Source organism: Mercenaria mercenaria, chromosome 11, assembly GCF_021730395.1.
Source record: "Mercenaria mercenaria strain notata chromosome 11, MADL_Memer_1, whole genome shotgun sequence".
NCBI classification, from domain to species: domain Eukaryota; kingdom Metazoa; phylum Mollusca; class Bivalvia; order Venerida; family Veneridae; genus Mercenaria; species Mercenaria mercenaria.
Window position 1 is genome coordinate 56,749,872 of NC_069371.1, and position 23,112 is coordinate 56,772,983.

The 23,112-nt window shown below is 36.7% G+C and overlaps 1 protein-coding gene across 2 annotated transcripts in view; it reads left to right on the top strand.

Annotated features, from left to right (window-relative positions):
- Positions 1-17,664, top strand: part of LOC123532336 (uncharacterized) — a 316,884-nt gene extending 299,220 nt beyond the window's left edge. The window contains exons 25-27 of one of the 2 annotated variants that reach the window (XM_045313748.2): positions 6,707-6,751; positions 7,042-7,164; positions 13,780-17,664. In XM_045313748.2, the coding sequence (XP_045169683.2) occupies positions 6,707-6,751; positions 7,042-7,149 (153 nt within the window). In that variant the 3' untranslated portion in view covers positions 7,150-7,164; positions 13,780-17,664. The remainder of the gene's footprint in view (positions 1-6,706; positions 6,752-7,041; positions 7,165-13,779) is intronic. The other variant, XM_053517493.1, reaches the window with a different exon arrangement.
- Positions 17,665-23,112: the final 5,448 nt, after the last annotated feature.

Genomic DNA, 23,112 nt, shown 5'->3' on the forward strand with positions numbered 1-23,112 from the left:
CTATAACCAGTGACAGAATCTTTTTCTTGCATACCAATTTCAAGAAATTATAATAAAAATAAAATCAATTGAACGGCTTTCTTTTTAGAACTATTTCATATGGCAGTGTATTTAAACAAAGCGCGGGAAACCAACGTCCGTAAACAGGAAAGACGTCATGATGTTTCAAAACAAATAACAATGTTTAATTCCGGTTTTGTTTTATCAGTTGCAGCGTAACGTTATGAATTTTTGATAAAATAACGTGATTTAAATCGAGAAATATACTGTCAGGAACCAATAGGAATTGTCAAGGTATTGAATTTTTATTCCGTTTTTTAAATAAAATATATATTAGTACATAAATATTCTACATAATTATATGTAGTTCGTAATACATCATTTACAGCACGAGAGTCAACTTACACCCCGGGGTGTAAGATGAATTTTTCTAGCACCGGTAAAGATACCGGAAATCCCCATCTGGTATGCAAGAAAGGCCTATATTTGTTTGCCTCAGTTCTATTAGTTGCATGTGATGGAATTATAACTGGTACTTGTTAAAATTAAAAGGCTAAGATAATTCAAATAAAAGATTTCCACTATATTCTGTCGTTTTTTTTTATGCCCCCGAAGGGAGGCATATAGTTTTTGAACCGTCGGTCTGTCGTTCTGTCGGTCTGTCCGCATTTTTCGTGTCCGGTCCATATCTTTGTCATCGATGGATGGATTTTCAAATAACTTGGCATGAATGTGTACCACAGTAAGACGATGTGTCGCGCGTAAGACCCAGGTCCGTAGCTCAAAGGTCAAGGTCACACTTAGACATTAAGGGATAGTGCATTGATGGGCGTGTCCGGTCCATATCTTTGTCATCGATGGATGGGTTTTCAAATAACTTGGCATGAATGTGTACCACAGTAAGATGACGTGTCGCGCGCAAGACCCAGGTCCGTAGCTCAAAGGTCAAGGTCACACTTAGACATTAGGGGATAGTGCATTGATGCGCGTGTCCGGTCCATATCTTTGTCATCGATGGATGGATTTTCAAATAACTTGGCATGAATGTGTACCACAGTAAGACGACGTGTCATGCGCAAGACCCAGGTCCGTAGCTCAAAGGTCAAGGTCACACTTAGATGTTAAAGGTCTTTTTTCATGATAGTGCATTGATGGGCGTGTCCGGTCCATATCTTTGTCATTCATGCATGGATTTTAAAATAACTACGCATAAATGTGTGACACAGTAAGACGATGTGTCGCGCGCAAGACCCAGCTCCGTAGGTCAAAGGTCCTGAACTCGAACATCGGCCATAACTATTCATTTAAAGTGCCATTGGGGGCATGTGTCATCCTATGGAGACAGCTCTTGTTTTAATTTATTTTTGTAAATGTTAACAATGTAATGTGCATCGGTACATGAGTTTTCATGTATTATTATTAACTTGCGAGATAGATGATTTCACTTGTAATGTTGAATGAAATTATTAATAGTTGTAAAGGCCTCTTTTGATTTAATTCTACTTTAATAGGTTAAAGATGAGTTTGTCTTGATCACGAGAATCAGAAAATCCATTGAAGTACGCATTTTTTATCTGGGGTAGGAGTAGAGTAATGTAATTCTGTGCAAAGGGTAACAGGGTGTTGATTTTGTCGCATTCTCATATATCAAATATAATCTAAACATTAAGATCTGAGTTCTACACAGAAATTATTTCGCTAATGTAACAGAGTTTTAAAGGCTATTTTGATTTAATTTTACTAGGAAAAATAAAATAGTAGAGTTTATCCTAAAAGGAGGAGATACATGAAAAAATACTCAATTGCGCTATCTTGTGATTGGGGGGGTAGGGGTAGCGTAAGGTAATTTTACGCAAAAACGAATTCGGTGACCCCATAATTTTATTCCTTCAGTCAACAGAAAATAAAGTTTTCATGATCATGTTAGTTTTTATGCCCCTGGCATCTACTGATGCTAGACGCGGGAGGCATATAGTGATTGTCCTGTCCGTCCGTACGAGGTTAACCAAATGGGACCGTTTCGTCTAGCATCAATACCCCTCACTAGAATGACGTGATACTAATGCAGATGTAACCTGTGGCCATTCCTCATCTTCAGACATCACCTGACCTCAGTTTGACCTTGACCTCATTTTGGACTAAGGTTGCTTTATATGGGCCATCTCTTGGTTAATCAAATGGGACTGTTTCGTCGAGCATCAATATCGCTTACAAGAATGAATTGATACTAATACAGATGTAACCTGTGACCATTCCTCATCTTCAAACAACACCTGACCTCAGTTTGACCTTGACCTCATTTTGGACTTAGGTTGCTTTATATGGGCCATCTCTTGGTTAACCAAATGGGACCGTTTCGTCGAGCATCAATACCGCTTACAAAAATGAATTGATACTAATACAGATGTAACCTGTGACCATTCCTCATCTTCAAACATCACCTGACCTCAGTTTGACCTTGACCTCGTTTTGGACGTTGGTTGCTTTGTATCGACAAGGATGCCACCGGGGGCATCAAGCGTTTATTGAACGCAGCTCCTTGTTTGTCAAAGTCTGTCGTTTGGGTTTTACATGAGACCAGATTAATGCATACTTTTTATTCAAAACTAAACGTCTTATTTGTCGCTCTGACGTCACTTAAAGTAAATATCGACTTCAACTTCAAATTGATCTCCACAAATTTTACACCATTTCAAAGACATTTTTAAATGAAATTATGATGAGAAACAAGCAAATCGATACTTGTTGACTGAACAGATTGATTTAAGAAAACAGTCTGACAGACATGAAAACATGGTTCATCAAAAATGGACGTCAATGGTCGTGTTTGAAGGTTTGTAGAGAAAAAAGTTACAGAAATATCAAAAATATAAAATACGCATTATATGAGGAATATGCTGAATTTTACATTAAACAAAATTTCAAAACAGAATCCAAGAACTTCAAGTTAGGTGTATTCCACCTTAATTTATGTCAATGAAAAACCTCCAGTTTTGAGACCCCCAACTCCAGCTGAAAAATAGCAAACCTCCAGTTTTGGGATTCTGAACTTATCACATGTATGGAATTTTGATGAAACTTTACGCAAATGATCTCTGGGTAGCCCTTTTTCAAAGTTGTTCAAATAGTTACGGTTCATTGCACATATAGATCTTTTTGGTTAGAAATAGGTTTTCAGCTATCAGACTAAAAAAATCCTTTTCAGTTAGTAGAGCTTTGATATTTGGCATGTGATACAAGGGTTTGACTCTCTGCCATACTTGTCCAGATTATTGCCCTAAGGTCAAAAAAATGGCCATGCATCTGTGTCTGACATGTACATACTATAGGCTTTTACCTAAGAAACTTTGACAATCAATAATAGCTAGAGCCTTGATATTTTACTGTGATATCAGATTTGTAATTTCTACCTTAATTGTTCAATTAGGTTCAGAAATGTATGTGACATGTATATAATGTAGGCTAACATAGAAGAAACTTAAGTCTGTACTTATACAAATACACTTGAAGCCTTGTACACAGGTGAGCACTTTAGGGTCAATGACCCTCTTGTTCTGTCATATCTTTATTACTACTGCTTATATCTTACAGTAACTTCACATAAACATTGTCCAGTATACAAAGTATGTGCAGGGTCTGGGCCAATTATAGGTCAAGGTCTCTTAAAGGTGTTATAATAGGCTTATAATTTTTAAGGTTACAGTTTTTCAGCAACCTTTGTTTTTATGCCCCCGAAGGGAGGCATATAGTTTTTGAACCATCTGTCAGTCTGTCAGTCAGTCAGTCTGTCGGTCTGTCAGTCTGTCTGTCCGCAATTTTCGTGTCCGGTCCATATCTTTGTCATCGATGGATGGATTTTCAAATAACTTGGCATGAATGTGTACCACAGTAAGACAACGTGTCGCGCGCAAGACCCAGGTCCGTAGCTCTAAGGTCAAGGTCACACTTAGACATTAAAGGATAGTGCATTGATGGGCGTGTCCAGTCCATATCTTTGTCATCGATGGATGGATTTTCAAATAACTTGGCATGAATGTGTACCACAGTAAGACGACATGTCGCGCGCAAGACCCAGGTCCGTAGCTCAAAGGTCAAGGTCACACTTAGACATTAAAGGATAGTGCATTGATGGGCGTGTCCGGTCCATATCTTTGTCATCGATGGATGGATTTTCGAATAACTTGACATGAATGTGTACCACAGTAAGACGACATGTCGCGCACAACACCCAGGTCCGTAGCTCAAAGGTCAAGGTCACACTTAGACATTAAAGGTCATATCCATATCTTTGTCATTCATGCATGGATTTTAAAATAACTACACATGAATTTGTGACACAGTAAGACGACGTGTCGTGCGCAAGACCCAGTTCCGTAGGTTAAAGGTCCTAAACTCTAACATCGGCCATAACTATATATTCATTCAAAGTGCCATCGGGGGCATGTGTCATCCTATGGAGACAGCTCTTGTTCTGTCATATCTTTGTTACTATTGCTTTTATCTTACTGTAAGTTCAGATAAACACTGTCCAGCATACAAAAATTTCTTTTTAATACATATGTTTCTATATACAGTAACAAAAATGAATGTGTTTTCAGCAGGTTATTGCTTTCATGCACTGATTATCACTTATCGTCCTTGGCGGAAAATTCAATTCAGGGCCGATTATCACCTCCAAGCCTGCCTCTGTCATGTATTAACCTCTAAATAATCATCATCTGCATGTGTGGTTACAATCCCCGTAACTCTAATTGTATTTTTGACAGAATTATGCCCCTTTCATACTTAAAGTATTTTGGCAATCTTTGCTTGTTGGATATAACTTTAGTACAATATATAATGACTTGAAACTTAAAATCAATCTTTATCATCATCATAATCTGCTTCAGGGTAACAATCCTCATATCTGATTTGTATTTTTGACCAAATTATGCCACTTTCATACTTAAATAATGAGTTTCAAGTCATTACTGTCAAATCGCCGAATGGTGGAGCGCACTGTCTTACGGACAGCTCTTGTTCAAGTATTTCTTTAAAACTGTTGGCAACCCCTATAGTTGCCAACTAAAAGATCAACTTAATTATACCCCCACCAAACATGTTTGAGGTGGGTATATAGGAGTCAGTTTTGTCGCGTCCCGTCGCATCCCGTCCCGTCCCGTCCCGAAATCTATTATCTTAGTTATTACCAAATGGATTTGATTCAAACTTAAAATACATGTTCCACCTTATCACCCACATCATGTGACATAAGGTGCATAACTCTTGACACCAAGTTTTCATGAATTATGTCCCATTTTACTTAGAATTTAAGGTTAATTTTGTTGTATTTTCACTATATCTCAGTTATTACTAAATGGATTTGATTCAAACTTAAAATAGATGTTCCACCTCATCACCAACATCATGTGACACAAGGTGCATAACTCTGACACCATTTTTTTTATGAATTATGCCCCTTTTTACTTAGAATTTAAGGTTGATTTTGATGTATTTTCACTATATCTCAGTTACTACTGAATGGATTTGATTCAAACTTAAAATAGATGTTCCACCTCATCACCCACATCATGTGCCCACATCATGTGACACAAGGTGCATAACTCTGACACCAAGTTTTCATGAATTATGTCCCCTTTTACTTAGAATTTAAGGTTAATTTTGTTGTATTTTCACTATATCTCAGTTATTACTAAATGGATTTGATTCAAACTTAAAATAGTTGTTCCACCTCATCACCCAGATGATGTGACATAAGGTGCTTAACTCTGACATAATTTTTTTATGAATTATGTCCCCTTTTACTTTAAATTTAAGGTTGATTTAGATGTATTTTCACTATATCTCAATTATTACAAAATGGATTTGATTCAAACTAAAAATATATGTTCCACCTCATCACCCACATCATGTGACACAAGGTGCATAACTCTGACACCAATTTTTCATGAATTATGTCCCTTTTTACTTAGAATTTAAGGTTAATTTTGATGTATTTTCACTATATCTCAGTTACTACTGAATGGATTTGATTCAGACTTAAAATAAATGTTCTACCTCATCACCCACATCATGTGACACAAGGTGCATAACTCTGACACTAATTTTTCTTGAATTGTGTCCCCTTTTACCTAGAATTTAAGGTTAATTTTGATGTATTTTCACTATATCTCATTCTGATTGGCTTAGAGCCAAAGGGAAGTAACCTTTTTTTAACTTTTGTACTGAGTTTCTTCCCCTTAAATTCCAGGAATTAGTCTATTTTTAGAAATCCTATTTTTAGATTTTCAATATTTTAGGTATTTTTCTAACTTTTTTATTATAAGTCCTATGTAAAAAGTAAAAACATTTTTCTGTGGTAACATGGGTCGGTAAGACACTTTTTTAAATTCACTTTTAGTGTATCTCTAATATTAGAGATTTAATATATTTACTAGTATTACTATACTAGTATTATACTAGTATTACTTATATGTGGAAGCCCAGGATGAAGTACTCCAAAGTATTTTTAAGATTTCTTATGGTTGCCATTCTTCTGTGACAAGACCGTATGGTGGGGGTATGAGTCACTCCTGTGACAGTTCTAGTTGATTCAGTTCATAGGTAACTTGGCATGATAAACCAGTAAGTGAGACAAGAATTTGAAAATCTCTAGTTTCCGATTAGGTTTAAGATATTTTTAATTGTATATTTTTTGTCATTGCAGAATACAGTGATTACACCACCATGTGAAGAATTCAGTGAGTATGAGGTAAGACTTTAACTATAATATATCACTTGAAATTAATCATGATAAGGTTTTGTACTCATTCTCAGTACAATATTATATATGCATTATGCTGAAAAATGATACATGGTTTATTAAATGGTAACACAGTAATGAGTAAGATTTTGATTCAGGTAAAGGAGCATGGTTCTTCTCCAGTGGATTAGGGCAGACTTGATTAGACTTACAGATTGAATTTGTCTCTAGTTTAATGAGAATATGACTGAAAACTTTAGATTACTTCTTGATATATAAATATGTTTAATCTTCAAAAGGTTGAAGTTCCTCTAGAAAATACAAACCTTCAAGGAAGCAGCACATCATACTGGAGAGGAGATCATGGTGGTTACAGGGGAAGGGGTGGACCTAGATCAGGCAGATGATTGTAGTAAAAAGAGGTTTGATTTTAAATTAATCTAGTGTTAATGAATTTCAAAATGAAACAAATACTGGTTTCCAAGTAGATCACAGACTGAAATCGCTATTTTTATACGCCCGTTTGAAAAACGGGACGTATTATGGGAACGCCCCTGGCGGGCGGGCGGGTGGGCGGCGTCCACAGACCTTGTCCGGAGCATATCTTCTACATGCATGAAGGGATTTTGATGAAACTTGGCACAGTTGTTCACCATCATGAGACGGAGTGTCATGCGCAAGAACCAGGTCCCTAGGGATAAGGTCAAGGTCACACTTAGAGGTCAAAGGTCAAATTCAAGAATGACTTTGTCCGGAGCATATCTTCTTCATGCATAGAGGGATTTTGATGAAAGTTGGCACAATTGTTCATCATCATGAGAAGGAGTGTCATGCGCAAGAACCAGGTCCCTAGGTCTAAGGTGAAGGTCACACTTAGAGGTCAAAGGATACAAGAATGAAAACTTTGTCCGGAGCATTTCTTCTTCATGCATAGAGGGATTTTGATATAACTTGGCACAAATGTTCACCACCATGAGGCGGAGTGTCATGCGCAAGAACCAGGTCTCTTAGGTCTAAGGTCAAGGTCACACTTAGAGGTCAAAGGATACAAGAATGAAAACCTTGTCCGGAGCATTTCTTCTTCATGCATAGAGGGATTTTGATATAACTTGGCACAAATGTTCACCACCACGAGACGTAGTGTCATGCGCAAGAACCAGGTCCCTAGGTCTAAGGTCAAGGTCACACTTAGAGGCCAAAGGTCAGATACAAGAATGACTTTGTCCGAAGCATTTCTTCTTCATGCATGGAGGGATTTTGATGTAACTTGACACAATTATACATCATCATGAGACGAAGTGTCATGTGCAGTTCCCTTCTTTAGAATTACTTCCCTTTGTTGTTACTAAAATAGCTTATTTGTAAGTTTTTCATTACTAGTCGTAGGGAAAAATCGAGACCACTTTTCTGTAGTACAACATGCATGCTACATCCAATTTTGAGGTGTATTTTGACCAGTCTCTACCTGGTAAAGATTTTTGTGAGGACTTACATTTTTTTTTTTTTGATTTTTTTTTTTTTTTTTTTTTTTTTTTTTTTTTTTAAGATTAACTTCCCTTAGTTGTTACTATAAATAACTTATATTGTAACTTTTTTATAATTGAGCGTAGGGAAAAACCAAGACCACTTTTCTGTGGTACAACATAGATGTTACTTTCCAATTTTAGGTGTATTTTAAGGTATCTCTACCTGGTAAGGAGTTTTTTTGTGGACTAAGAAAAACAAAACACTTAGTTATTACAAAAATTACCACAAAATTAAAATTCCATTTGCAAATACAGGTGCTAGAGTAAAGAAATTTGCTGTGACGGGCGTATATTGTGACATTCTTGCACTCTGGTTTGCCAATAACATTCAAACAAAACATTTTAGCAAATGAAATTTTCACAGAAAAAGCTAGGTACTTCATTTACACCATGCAGTCTTCATATTACGCCTGCATTCAAAACATGATGTAGTTGAGGCCTCAAAAGGGGCAATTAATTCTAGTAATATTTCAGTTAGTTCATGTAGTTTTCCGGACCTTTTATTTTAACAGTAAAACTGTTGTAATCTCTCTGTAAAACCAAACATTTTCCATTTTTATACGCCCCTTTGAAAAACGGGAAGTATTATGGGAACGCCCCTGGCTATGGCGGGCGTTCGGGCGGCGTCCACAGACTTTGTCCGGAGCATATCTTCTACATGCATGAAGGGATTTTGATGAAACTTGGCACAGTTGTTCACCATCATGAGACGGAGTGTCATGCTCAAAAACCAGGTCCCTAGGTCTAAGGTCAAGGTCACACTTAGAGGTCAAAGGTCAAATTCAAGAATGACTTTGTCCGGAGCATATCTTCTTCATGCATAGAGGGATTTTGATATAACTTTGCACAAATGTTCACCACCACAAGGCGGAGTGTCATGCGCAAGAAACAGGTCCCTAGGTCAAGGTCACACTTAGAGACCAAAGGTCAGATACAAGAATGACTTTGTCCGAAGCGTTTCTTCTTCATGCATGGAGGGATTTTGATGTAACTCGGCACAATTATACACCATCATGAGACGAATGACCAATCTCTACCTGGTAAAGATTTTTGTGTGGACTTATAATTTTTTTTTGGATTTTTTTTTTTTTTAAGATTATCTTCCCTTAGTTGTTACTATAAATAACTTATATTGTAACTTTTTTATAATTGACCGTAGGGAAAAAACAAGACCACTTTTCTGTGGTACAACATAGATGTTACTTTCAAATTTTAGATGTATTTTAAGGTATCTCTACCTGGTAAGGAGTTTTTTTGTGGACTTAGAAAAACAAATGACTTACAATGATTTCTAAACAACCACAAAATTAAAATTCCATTTGCAAATACAGGTGCTAGAGTAAAGAAGTTTGCTGTGACGGGCGTATATTGTGACATTCTGGCACTCTTGTGTTATATATATTTAAAATTTAAACATAACACGATTAAGAAAGTATATTTCAAGAATTATCATATACTAGATTTGTAAAACACTCATTACAATTATGTCAAATTACAATTAAGTGACATTTGCAACATTGTGCTAAAAAAATGAACAACTTTCAGTATAACTAGCGCAGTAGCACCTTATCTCGACAGGTCTGTAACTTCGACATACTTATACAAGTGATAAGTATTAACAAGTCTAACTAATTGCTTTGTTTCATTTAACACTTTGATGACGTCAAAATGCACTGACGTCTTGAAAAAATCTTTGTCCAAAAACTGCATTTCTTATTGAAAGTTTTACAAAAAATTCCAAGAAACACAAAAACCCTTTTTACAGAAGTCGATAAGGAGCATACCTACAAAGTGGTAAAAGGGCAGTTTTAGTTTTACTAAATCCTGAATTGTATATATCTTAAACACCTAATCTAATGTTGTTTTTATGTCCCCGAAGGGAGGCATATAGTTTTTGAACGGTCTGTCAGTCTGTCCGCAATTTTCGTGTCCGGTCCATATCTTTGTCATCGATGGATGGATTTTCAAATAACTTGGCATGAATGTGTAACACAGTAAGACGACGTGTCCTGCGCAAGACCCAGGTCCGTAGCTCAAAGGTCAAGGTCACACTTAGACGTTAAAGGATAGTGCATTGATGGGCGTGTCCGGTCCATATCTTTGTCATCGATGGATGGATTTTCAAATAACTTGGCATGAATGTGTATCACAGTAAGACAACATGTCGCGCGCAAGACCCAGGTCTGTAGCTCAAAGGTCAAGGTCACACTTAGACATTAAAGGATAGTGCATTGATGGGCGTGTCCGGTCCATATCTTTGTCATCGATGGATGGATTTTCAAATAACTTGGCATAAATGTGTACCACAGTAAGACGACATGTCGTGCGCAAGACCCAGGTCCGTAGTTCAAAGGTCAAGGTCATGCTTAGACGTTAAAGGATAGTGCATTGATGGGCGTGTCCGGTCCATATCTTTGTCATCGATAGATGGATTTTCAAATAACTTGGCATGAATGTGTACCACAGTAAGACGACTTGTCACACGCAAGACCCAGGTCCGTAGCTCAAAGGTCAAGGTCACACTTAGACGTTACAGGTCATTTTTCATGATAGTGCATTGATGGGCATGTCCGGTCCATATCTTTGTCATTCATGCATGGATTTTAAAATAACTATGCATGAATGTGTGACACAGTAAGGCGACATGTCGCGCGCAAGACCCAGCTCCGTAGGTCAAAGGTCCTAAACTCTAACATCGGCCATAACTATTCATTCAAAGTGCCATCGGGGGCATGTGTCATCCTATGGAGACAGCTCTTGTTTGGTAATTGAATGTCCGGGTCATGCCTCTAGTCGGATTTGACCTTGATGCCGGGGATGTCGAAATTAGGAATCTAAATATCGTCATGCTCTAACTTTGACATGTTTTGATACGACTTGTATACTACTAAAAACAGTGGATTATTCGTAGACCTGTTGGGCGAGTGGTCTAGAGCGCCTCCTACATATTTATTTTCCGTTTGACGTGGAGGTTGTTGGTTCGAATCCCACTCTTCTCTATATATTTTTAGCTCACTTGTCACAAAGTGACAAGATGAGCTATTGCGACCGCTTGATGTCGTGCATTGTCAGTCATCCGTCGTCCGTCAATAATTTCTGAAAAAATCTTCTTGAAAACCACTGGGCAGAATTACACCAAACTTCACAGGAATGATCCTTGGGTGGCCCCCTTTCAAATTTTTTCAAAGAATTGAATTCCATGCAGAACTCTGGTTGCCATGGCAACCAAAAGGAAAAACTTTTACTCACTGTGATAAACTGACTTACCTTACACAGGTTCCATAACTCTATTTTGCTTTTTTACAAAATTATGCCCCTTTTTCGACTTAGAAATTTTTGGTTAAGGTTTTGTATGTAAGCTGGTATCTCAGTACCCACTAATGGGAATAGATTGAAACTTCACACACTTGGATTGTCATGATCTGACATGCACTGTGCAGGTCTGATAACCCTAGTTTGCATTTTTCAAAATTATGCCCCTTTTTTGACTTAGCAGTTTTTGGTTAAGTTTTTAGCTCCACTATTCGGAAAATAGGGGGCTATTCTACTCGCCCTGGCGTCGGCATCAGCGTGACCTTTCTTGGTTAAAGTTTTTCGGCAACCTTTGTTTTTCTGTCATATCTTTGTTACTATTGCTTATATCTTATTGTAAGTTCACATAAACATTGTCCAGCATACAAACAAAGTATGTGCAGGGGCTGGGCCCATTATACCCAAGGTCAAGGTCACAAAGTTGTTATAATTTTCATGTTAAATTTTTTCGTAAGCTTCATTTATAGATGTATCTTTCGTACTTTAAAAGATAATGACTTGAAATTAAAAATATTTCTTTATAATCATCATCTGCATGTGTGGTTACAAACCCCATAACTCTAGTTGTATTTTTGACAGAATTATGCCCCTTTTGTACTTTAAGTGTTTTTTTACAATCTTCGCTTCCTGGGTATAACTTCAGTGCAATATAAGATAAAGACTTGAAACTTAAAATGTATCTTTATTATCATCATCATCATCATCTGCATGTGTGATAACAATCCCCATAACTCTGATTTGTATTTTTGACCAAATTATGCCCCTTCATACTTAAATTTTTTAACAAACTTCTTTTTCTGGACATAACTTTGGTACTATATAAGATAATGACTTGAAACTCAAAATATATCTTTACCATCATCATCTGCATGTATGGTAACAATCCCAATAACTCTAATTTGTTTTCTTGTCAGAATTATGCCCCTTGGTATATCTTCCTTTTAAGTAGAGGTCTCTTAATGAGACATATTCATTTTACTGTCAAATCCCTGAATAGTGGAGTGTGCTGTTTTATGGACAGCTCTTGTTGTATGTAAGCTGGTATCTCAGTATCCACTGATGGGAATCGATTGAAACTTCACACACTTGTTCACTGTCATGATCTGCATTTTTCTACTTAACAGTTTTTGGTTAAGTTTTTGTATGTAAGCTGGTATCTCAGTATCCGCTTATGGGAAAGGATTGAAACTTCACACACTGGCTCACTGTCATGATATAACATGCAGTGCAAAGGTTCAGTAACTCTACTTTGCATTTGTTTTCAAAATTATGCCCCTTTTTCGACTTAGCAGTTTTTGGTTAAATTCTTATATGTAAGCTGGTATCTCAGTACCCACCGATGGGAATGGATTGAAATTTCACACACTTGTCCACTATCATGAGCTGATAAGCACTGTGAAGGTTCTATAACTCTGTTTCCAATTTTTACAAAATTATGCCCCTTTTTCGACTTCTGTATTCATTCAGTTGACAGGGCTGTTGAATAGTCGAGCATTGCTGTCCTCCGACAGCTCTTGTTGAGAATGTTTTTCTGTGAAAACTGGGTTACCTGACATCTTAAACTAGGTCACAAGGTCAGATCATCAACATCTCTGAAACTGATTGGTGGAAGATGACGAAACATGGCCTGGAAAATTATTCTAATTCATCAAGAAAATATTGTCGCCAGGGGGCGTGGTCACTTTTCCCAATATATTTATAGAAACTTCTAAAATATTCTTGTCGGAAATTCAAAATAATATCACAGACCACCTACAAAAAAAGTTCTTACTGGCAGCATAACTCAGGTAAGTGATCTAGGACCATCATGGCCCTCTTGTTTGATACATGTATACAGTATTTCCTGTATGCGTACAGTGGATACAGGAAACCCAGTTTCAAACTAATTTCACTGATATTTTCCATGCATGACAAAAGTCTTACCAAATTTGTTCAAGCAATCTGTGATACTCTGGTGAGCAATCTAGGGCTATCATTTACTCAGGTATAAACCACATTGTGACTTCTTGCAGATCATTGATTTGAAATAAGTCACAGTGAACTTTAAACAACTAAAACATTTTACAAAACTGTTTAAACAGTTTAGATATATAAGAATAAACTTGGGTGTGTATCAAGTTAGCTTCAAATCCTTAAAGGCATTGATTTGCTGTGTTGATCAATTTGAATTTACTAAATCTGTCCATATTTCTTTTACAGGTACATTTATGAAAGCTGCTGTGCTGGATAAGACCACTCATTTATTAAATGAATTATAACTTAGCTAAAGGACATATCAAGATTCTACTAGTGGCATTCAATAAGATGCTGGAGTTTAGAGACAACTTCAGAAACACTTGTCTTTATTGGACAATCATTTCTGGGTACAAAGGACTTGTGTATTTGTATATAGTACATGCCATTGATATGTTCAAATCTCAATGAATTATAGTGGTGCTGGCAAAATGATAGTTCTGGCTACAATAACTTAACTGACACTACTTTTTGTCCCCTGCCTTTTTTGAAGAAAAAAAGGGGGATATAGAAATAGGCTGCATCCTTCCATCCTTCTTCTGTCCATCCGTCACACTGTGTCCGGTCCATAACTTTGCCATCCATAAAGGGATTTTGAAATAACTTGGCATAAATGTTGTGCAAAGGACTCAGACCCATAGCTTCAAGGTCGAGGTCAAAGGTTAACACGGTATATTTCGTGTCCAGTCTCTGCCATTCATCAAGGGATTTTGAAATTACTTGGCACAAATGTTCCCATAATGAGACGACATGTCGAGCACAAAACCCAGACCCCTAGCTGGAAGGTCAAGGTCACACTTAGAGGAAAAGGTTAACAGGGTCTGTTTTGTGTCCAGTCTATAACTCTGCCATTCATCAAGGGATTTTGAAATTACTTAGCACAATTGTTCCCCACAATGAGAGGGCATGTCATGCACAAGACCCAGACCTCTAGCACTAAGGTCAAGATCATACTTGGAGGTTAAAGGTTAACTTGGTCTGTTCCTTGTATGTTCAATAACTCTGCCATTCATCAAGGGAATTGAAAATTACTTGGCACAAATTTTCCCTATTATGAGTTGATATGTCATGTGCAAGAACCAGGTCCCTAGGTCTGAGGTCAATGTCACACTTAGAGGTCAAAGGTCAAATTCAAGAATAACTTTGTCCGGAGCATTAAAATTTTTTCTTCTTCATGCGTGGAGGGATTTTGATGTAACTTGCCACAATGTTCAGCACCATGAGGCACCCTTGTTTTTAGCTCACCTGAGCAATGCTCAGGGGAGTTATTGTGATCGCTCAATATCTTGGCTTTTGCAGCCATATAGAGACTTCATTTATGGTTTGATTTGATACAAACTTGCAAAATATCTTTGACAACAATAAATATTGGATTCCATGATGATTCTTACAGAACCAATCATAGGTTCCGGAGATACAGCCCCTGATTGACCCCTATAAAAGCTGAAGTTTGGTAATTTTTACCTTGTGAACACGATGGAAGTGACATTTTATATTTGATTTTATCCACACTTAATCACAACTTAAGTCACAATTAGATCTTAGTTCCTTTTGAAAACCAGCTAGATTCCATCATTGGTTCTGGAGTTACTGTCCCTGACAGGGGCAGAATTTTCTATTTTAGCCCTTTCAGTCATATAGAAGTTTCATTTATGCTTTGTTTGATACAAACTTGCACAGAATGATTATCTTAATGATCTCTAGGCCTAGATCAATATTGGGTCATGTCTGGTCAAAAACTAGGTCATCAGGCAGTATCAAAGGAAAAGCTTGTCAACAACTTAGAGGCCGCATTTATGACCTTGTCTTCATGAAACTTGGTCAGAATGTTTATCTTGATGATTTTTAGGCCAAATTTGGAACTGGGTCATATTGGGTCAAAAACTAGGTCACCCAGTCAAAGGAAAAGCTTGTTAACACTCTTGTTCATTTGATGTGCATGAAACTTGGTCAGAATGTTTGTCTGCATGAAGTATCGAATGAATATTTGTCTGGGTCATGTGGGGTCAAAAACTAGGTCATCAGGTCAAATCAAAGAATAAGCTGGGGGCACATTTTTGATTCTTCATAAATTTTGGTCAGAAATGTTTATCATGAAGTCTTGGAAGATTTTAAATCTGGGTCACATGGGGTAAAAAACTAGGTCACTATGGTTCTGGGACAATCTGTGTATGAAAAGAATTGGAACCACTGCCTTACCCTTGCATGATCAAAAGAGGCGACTAATAGGGTCTTAACACTTGGTTTTGCTGTAATTCTGTGATTCCAGCAGGTATGCAAATTTTGATTCTATACCTCGTGTTTATTTCGATGTAAATGAGATGTGAAACCAAAATTTGTAGTCCTGTTTGGCGCCATATAACCTATACTGTTGGTGTGCCGTAAAACCCAAATAAATAAATAACTAGGTCACGTCATAGGAAAAGCTTGTATACACTAGAAGTCACTTTTTTTGCTCCAATCTTCCCAAAACTTTGTCAGAATGTTTGTTTTCATGAAATTTTGGACAAGTTCTAATCAGGGTCATGTGAGGTAAAAAAACAAAGTCACTAAGTCAAATCTAAGAAAATGCTTGTTGACACTCTAGAGGCCACGTTTTTTTGTCCAGTCTTAATGAAAATTGGTCAGAATATTTGTCTCCATGAAATCACTAGGTAAAACATGTTTACAGTGTTATGGTGTGTTACACAGGTGAGCGACCTAGGGCCCTCTTGTTTCTCTTTATCTCTGTAATTACTTGATGGATTTGTTTTAAACTTTAACTGTAAAGTTATTCCTCATCATCACCCACATCATATGACACAAGGAACATAACTCTCACACCAATATTTTGTGAATTATTCCCCCGTTTTACTTAGAATTTCAGGTTGAAGTTTTGATGCACTTTCACTCTCTTAATTATTACTAAATGGATTTGATTCAGACTGAAAGTAGTTGTTCCACATCATCTCCCACGTCAATATGACACAAGGTCTATGACTCTGGTACCAATATTTAATAAATTATCCCCCACTTAGAATTTCAGGTTAAAGTTTTGATGCACTTTCACTCTATCTCAGTTATTACTAAATGGATTTGTTTCAAACTTAAAATTGTTGTTCAGCATAATCAGTCACGTCATATGAGACTAGAACCATAACTCTTGCATCAATATTTGATGAATTATCTCCCCTTTTTATTTAGAATTTCAGGTTAAAGTTTTGGTGCACTTTCACTCTATCTCAGTTATTAATTCAGGGATTTAATTTTGACTTAAAATAGTTGTTCCACCTGATCACCCACATCATATGTCACAAGGTCCATAACTCTGGCACCAATTTTTCATAAATTATGCCCCCTTAGTATTTAAGGTTAATTTTGATGCATTTTCGCTATATCTTAGTAATTACTAAATGGATTTGATTCAAACTTAATCAACATAATCAGTCATGTCATATGAGACTAGAGCCATAACTCTTGCACCAATATTTGATGAATTATCTCCCCTTTTTTATTTAGAATTTCAGGTTAAAGTTTTGGTGCACTTTCACTCTATCTCAGTTATTACTACATGGATTTGATTCTGACTTAAAATAGTTGTTCCACCTGATCACCCACATCATATGTCACAAGGTCCATAACTCTGGCACCAAGTTTTCATGAATTATGCCCCCTTTTACTTAGAATTTAAGGTTAATTTTGATGCATTTTCACTATATCTTAGTAATTACTAAATGGATTCGAGTCAAACTTGAAGTAGTTGTTCCACATCATATGACACAAGGTGCATAACTCTTGTACCAATATTTTACGAATTATACCCCTTTTTTGCATAGAATTATACTTATTTAGTGTTTTGATACACTTTATCTTTATCTCTCTTATAACTTAATATTTTTCACACAGACTCATGCTATTGTGCAGTATCTTCTTCCAACATTGGAGTCATTAAACACTCCAGCTTCCTCAGAATGTGCCCAGTTCCACTATCCAGCACCGAAATAATTGAGCGTGCTGTCTCCTGTGAAGCTATTGTTCATGCATTGGTGTGTATTTTATTTCATATTACTCGAAATAAAATAGGAACATGTATCATTCTTTGTTTTATTTATCTCATTATTACACTGTTAAATATTTTAAGTTCATATAATGTAAAACATACATACTGTAGAATCTGGTAAATAGGCAAATATGCGCTTACAGCATATTCGAATATTAGCGCATATCAAAAGTAAGTGCATAGTTATGGCCTTACCATTATTCCATGTGGGATAATAAGCACTGTAATTTCGTCTCGAAAGTAGGCACATATCTGATTACTGGTAAACAAACAACAGATGCAGCAAAAAGACGTACCAGTAATTAACGGTATTATACCTTGATAATTGTTTATCATAAATATAGGCGACAAGTGTTCTTACCTGTTGAACAGTCAGTGGGTGTTACAAGATTTTAACAGTGGTGTGGGAGACATATTGACTTACTCCAGTCTGTGTGTGTGTCTGTCTGTCACAAAGCTTGTCCATACACTTCACTCAAACATTTCTCATCTGATCTTCACCAAACTTGAACAAAATGTGTTTGACCATAAGACCTCGGCCAAGTTCGATAACTAGCCAAATTGGTCCAGGGGTATTGGAGTTACGGCCCTTGAATTACCGAAAAATCGGCCTTTTTACTCTTGTCCGCACTCAAAGTCAAACATTTCTCATCCAATCTTCACCAGACTTGAACAAAATGTGTTTGACCATGAGACCTCGGCCAAGTTCGATAACTAGCCAAATCGATCAAGGCATTTTTGAGTTACGGCCCTTGAATTACTGAAAAATCGGCCTTTTTACTCTTGTCCGCTCTCTAAGTCGAACATTTCTCATCTGATCTTCACCAAACTTTAAAAAAGGTGTTTGCACTTAAGACCTTAGCCAAGTGTTTGCACTTAAGACCTTAGCCAAGTTCAATAACTAGCCAAATCTGCGCAGGCACTTTCGATTCATGGCCCTTGAATTACTGATTGGATCCACTACTCCTGACCATCTAACTGGATCTACTTGTCTAAACCATCTAGAGAAACTAGACATTTTTCATAGGGACAGTGTTGTGGGAGACATGCGCTTTTCGCAAAAGCATCTCTAGTTGTTTACGATAATCATACATTTTGAAAAAAACTTTAAAAAAAGTGTTTGCACTTAAGACCTTAACCAAGTTCAATAACTAGCCAAATCTGTGCAGGCACTTTTGATTTATGGCCCTTGAATTACTGATTGGATCAACTACTCCTGACCATCTAATTGGATCCACTCGTCTAAACCATCTAGAAAAACTAGACATTTTTCATAGGGGCAGTTGTGGGAGACATGCGCTTTGCTCAAAAGCATCTCTAGTTGTTTAAGATAATCATACTTTTTGAATAGAAAATGTTTTCAGTAAATGAAAGTAAAAGTTTGAATACCAGAAAAGTTGTTTGCATTGTCATAACAGTTAAATAAATCATTCTTTTGTAAATCTGTGAAAGCAATATCATACATGCCATATCTCCCGCTGGGAGACTTTTTCTCCCGTATTTTCAGTATATCTCCCGGTCTCCCGCCGGGACATAAAAACCTCCCGTAAAAAAATAAATTCTGAAAAAAAGTCCTCTGTCGAAAAATCGTATCTCAGACCCAACGTAGACCTTTAGAAAATACTTGAAATTCAATATCAAGTAGCCCGGAAATACTCTTCAAACATAATTTTGATAGTTGTCTATAATCCCTAGCTTGTTTATCGAGAGATACACGCCTGAGGCATTAATTATCTTACCAGCTACTGTCACCATCTGCAAACAATTAACCATTTAATCTTATCCGTAGGCAATTGTAAACATGTGCATGCGAGATTTTAGACTGATTCAGTAACATCAAAGTCACTGACCTGTAGTTTTCAAAACAATATGTAAACCAGTCTTAAAATTACGTCATTTTACCGCCACATGCCAAAGTGTACTTTCGTTTTCGCTGACCTCAATATTTATCGAGCTATCAGAGGATGAGACAGGTTAGTGTTAACACCCAGTTTATGCTTCTCAATTTTAAATACTTGCAAAACATGCAAACAATCAACCATGATTTAACAAAAATTGGTGAGTAAATGTCAGACTACAAAGAATTTCGGACAAACATGAATTCGGATAAGTGAATTTTATGAAATGAATTGCAATTCATACTGCCCGAAGAATTGACTACCATTCCTTTGTGATATTGTCATGTTGCAATAATAAACGGGAGAAGAATTCCCAGTTTAAATACATGTAGTTTTAATCTAAATATGGACAATCCAGCAAAAGAATGGCTTTCTTTCTTGTTTTAACAACTTCATTTCTGAAAAGAATTGCCTGCCCTTAAAAGACTGTTTTGACATCATATCTCCGCAATCTTTTGAGAATTGTATGCTTAAACATGTCAAAAAGATCACTCTCTCCAGATGCAGAAGCATCAACACATAAAGCAAAATGAAAGTTCCTGGTTCAATCTTTCATGGAATTCTGAATTTCATTGGAATAAGTAAAGAGCTATAAGTAATAATCATACATTCTGTACACAACTGTTGGCTCCACTCATCAATTCAATATAGAAAACTTGATGACTTTTTCAAGAAAACGGCAATTTAGCGCATAAAAAATGAGCGAATAAAAGTCTCCCTTATTTTTACCCAAATCTCCCTTAAAAAAAGCCCTGTTGAGGCAAATCTCCCTTATTGACCGTCTGAAAATATGGCATGTATGCAATATGGATAAAATGCTATAATCTTAGTGTTGAACAACAACTGAATAGTCTGATAGATTGAACAAATTATGTATGTTCATTATGGTTCATTACTGGTAAACAAATATTTTGCAAAAATGGTTAGGAAAAGTATCAATATTTATAAACATTCAATCAAAAAAACATGCATCTAGCATGACTAATCCTTACCCTGGAAGACATAAATAACATTTAAAACCAGTCTCCTTAGATGCTGCCGAGGTATATTCATTTACATAAAATAAAGGGAGGTCATTTGTCATAAATTCGGTCAAAAGTTATCTACCTTGATTGTCCAAGTCCATCTGATGGCATAAATGAAATTTCAAATCGGTATCTTCATTGGTTACTGATTTGTTTGTTTGTTTTGGGTTTAATGCCATTTTTTAACAGAATTTCAGTCATGTAACGGCAGGCAATTAACTTAACCAGTGTTCCCAGATTCTGTACCAGTACAAACCTGTTCTCTGCAAGTAACTGCCTACTTCCCAACACGAATTATCAGAGATGGGGGACGAATGATTTCAGACACAATATCTTTTATCAAATCGTCGCAAAGAACATATGCCCCACCTGCGGATCAAACTCGCGACCCAATGATCCGTAGACCAACGCTCTTCCTACTGAGCTAAGGGTGCGGGCTCATTGGTTACTGGCATACACCCATTTTAATTTGAAACAAAGGGAGGTAATTTGACATAAAATCAGTCCATAGTTATCTACCCGGATTGTCTCAGTCCAACTAATGACAATAATGAAATTTCAAATGAGTCTTATAAGTACTTACTAAGATAAACTCATTTTTTTTATTAAAATCGGGGGAGGTAATCAAATATTGGTATATGCAAGTAGATGATACAGAGTACAAGCCTTTACAACAATATACTAGAAAAGTATTCATATTTGATAACGTTCAATCAAGAGGTATCTAACATGACTATATCTTATCATGGAAGACATAAATATCATTTCAAACCAACCTTATTAGAAGTGGCTTAGGTATATTCATTTACATAAAATATAAAGGGAGGTAATTTGTCATAAATTCAGTCATAGGCTATATACCAATAAAAGAAAATTGTTCTTTGTTTCATATAAAATTCAGCTACTTCAGAACAATTTTGTTACAGATTCTAGATTTTCACTCCGCATTTTCCACAAGATATCCATACATTTGCTTCAATAAAACGAAAAGAAAAGGCGTGTTGAATAGTATGCAGTGAAATGCAAGTCAACTGAAGTCAGGTACCCTCATATTGCCGCATTTCAGAAAGCGGTCTGCAGAATAAAAAGCCCTACTTTCGTTTTCAAGTAAACAACTCGAAAACATGCGAATATCAGCATGAAAAGTGTCGTAATTTATGTAAAATTCATTCCACGTGTAAAATAATGCCCATTTGGTCCCGGATTTATGCGCAAATGCGCGAAAAATGGAAAAATTAGAATCTTTTTATTAGGGACTTCTTTCGACTACACCGCGGAAGCACATTTTTGACCGAATTACTGCATTATAACCTATAATATGTATCTACACTGATTGTCCAAGTCCACCTGATGGCATAAATGAAATTTCAGATCAGTATCTTCATTACTTACAAAGATATACCCATTTTAATTTGAAACAATGGGAAGTAATTTGACATAAAATCCATCCATAGTTATCTACTCTGATTGTCTCAGTCCAACTAATAACAATAATGAAATTTCAAATGAGTCCTATAAGTACTTACTGATATAAATCTATTTTGATTAAAATCAGGGGCGGTAATCAAGTATAAAATAAGTGCATAGTTATCTACACTGATTGTCTAGGTCAACCTGATGACGTACATTAAGTTTCAAAACCACTACCATCAATAGTTGCAGAGATACAACCTTTTTATGGGTAAGTGCTGACTAACCTCAATGTGTGATCTTGACCTTCAAGCTATGGGAACCGGTATCTTATTATGTCCCCCCCCCCACACAAACACACTCGGGGGAAGACGTATTGTTTTTGTCCTGTCCGTCCGTCCTACTTCATTTCAGATCAATAACTGGAGAAAATTATTTTATCTAGAACCTTCAAACTTAATAGGGTTGTAGGGCTGCTGGAGTAGACGACCCCTATTGTTTTTGGGATCACTCCATCAAAGGCCAAGGTCACAGGGGCCTTCATAGGATGATTGGTCATGCAGAGTAGATGACCCCTATTGATTTTTGGGTCACTCTGTTAAAGGTCAAGGTCACAGGGGCCTGAACATTGAAAACATTTCCAATCAATAACTTGAGTACCACTTGACCCAGAATGTTGAAACTTGATAGGGTGATTGTACATGCAAAGTAGATGACCCCTATTGATTTTGGGGTCACTCTGTTAAAGGTCAAGGTCACAGGGGCCTTGACATGGAAAACTGTTTCCGGTCAGTAACTTGAAAACGACTCGACCCAGAATGTTGAAACTTCATAATGACTGGTCGTGCAGAGTAAATGACCCCTATTGTTTTTGGGGTCACTCTGTTAAATGTCAAAGGGCAGGACCTCTTTTCACCCCAGGGGCATAATTTGAACAAGTTTGGTAAAGGACCACAAGGCAATGTTATATACAGAATACTAAAAGCCTAAGCCTTGCAGTTTCAGGCAAGAAGATAACTTTTTTCCTATACAAGTCTATTTAAAACCTGAGACCCCCGGAGTAGGGCCTCTTTTCACCCCAGGGTTATAATTTGAATACTTTTTGTAGAAAACTACAAGGCAATGCTACATACCAAATATCAAAGGC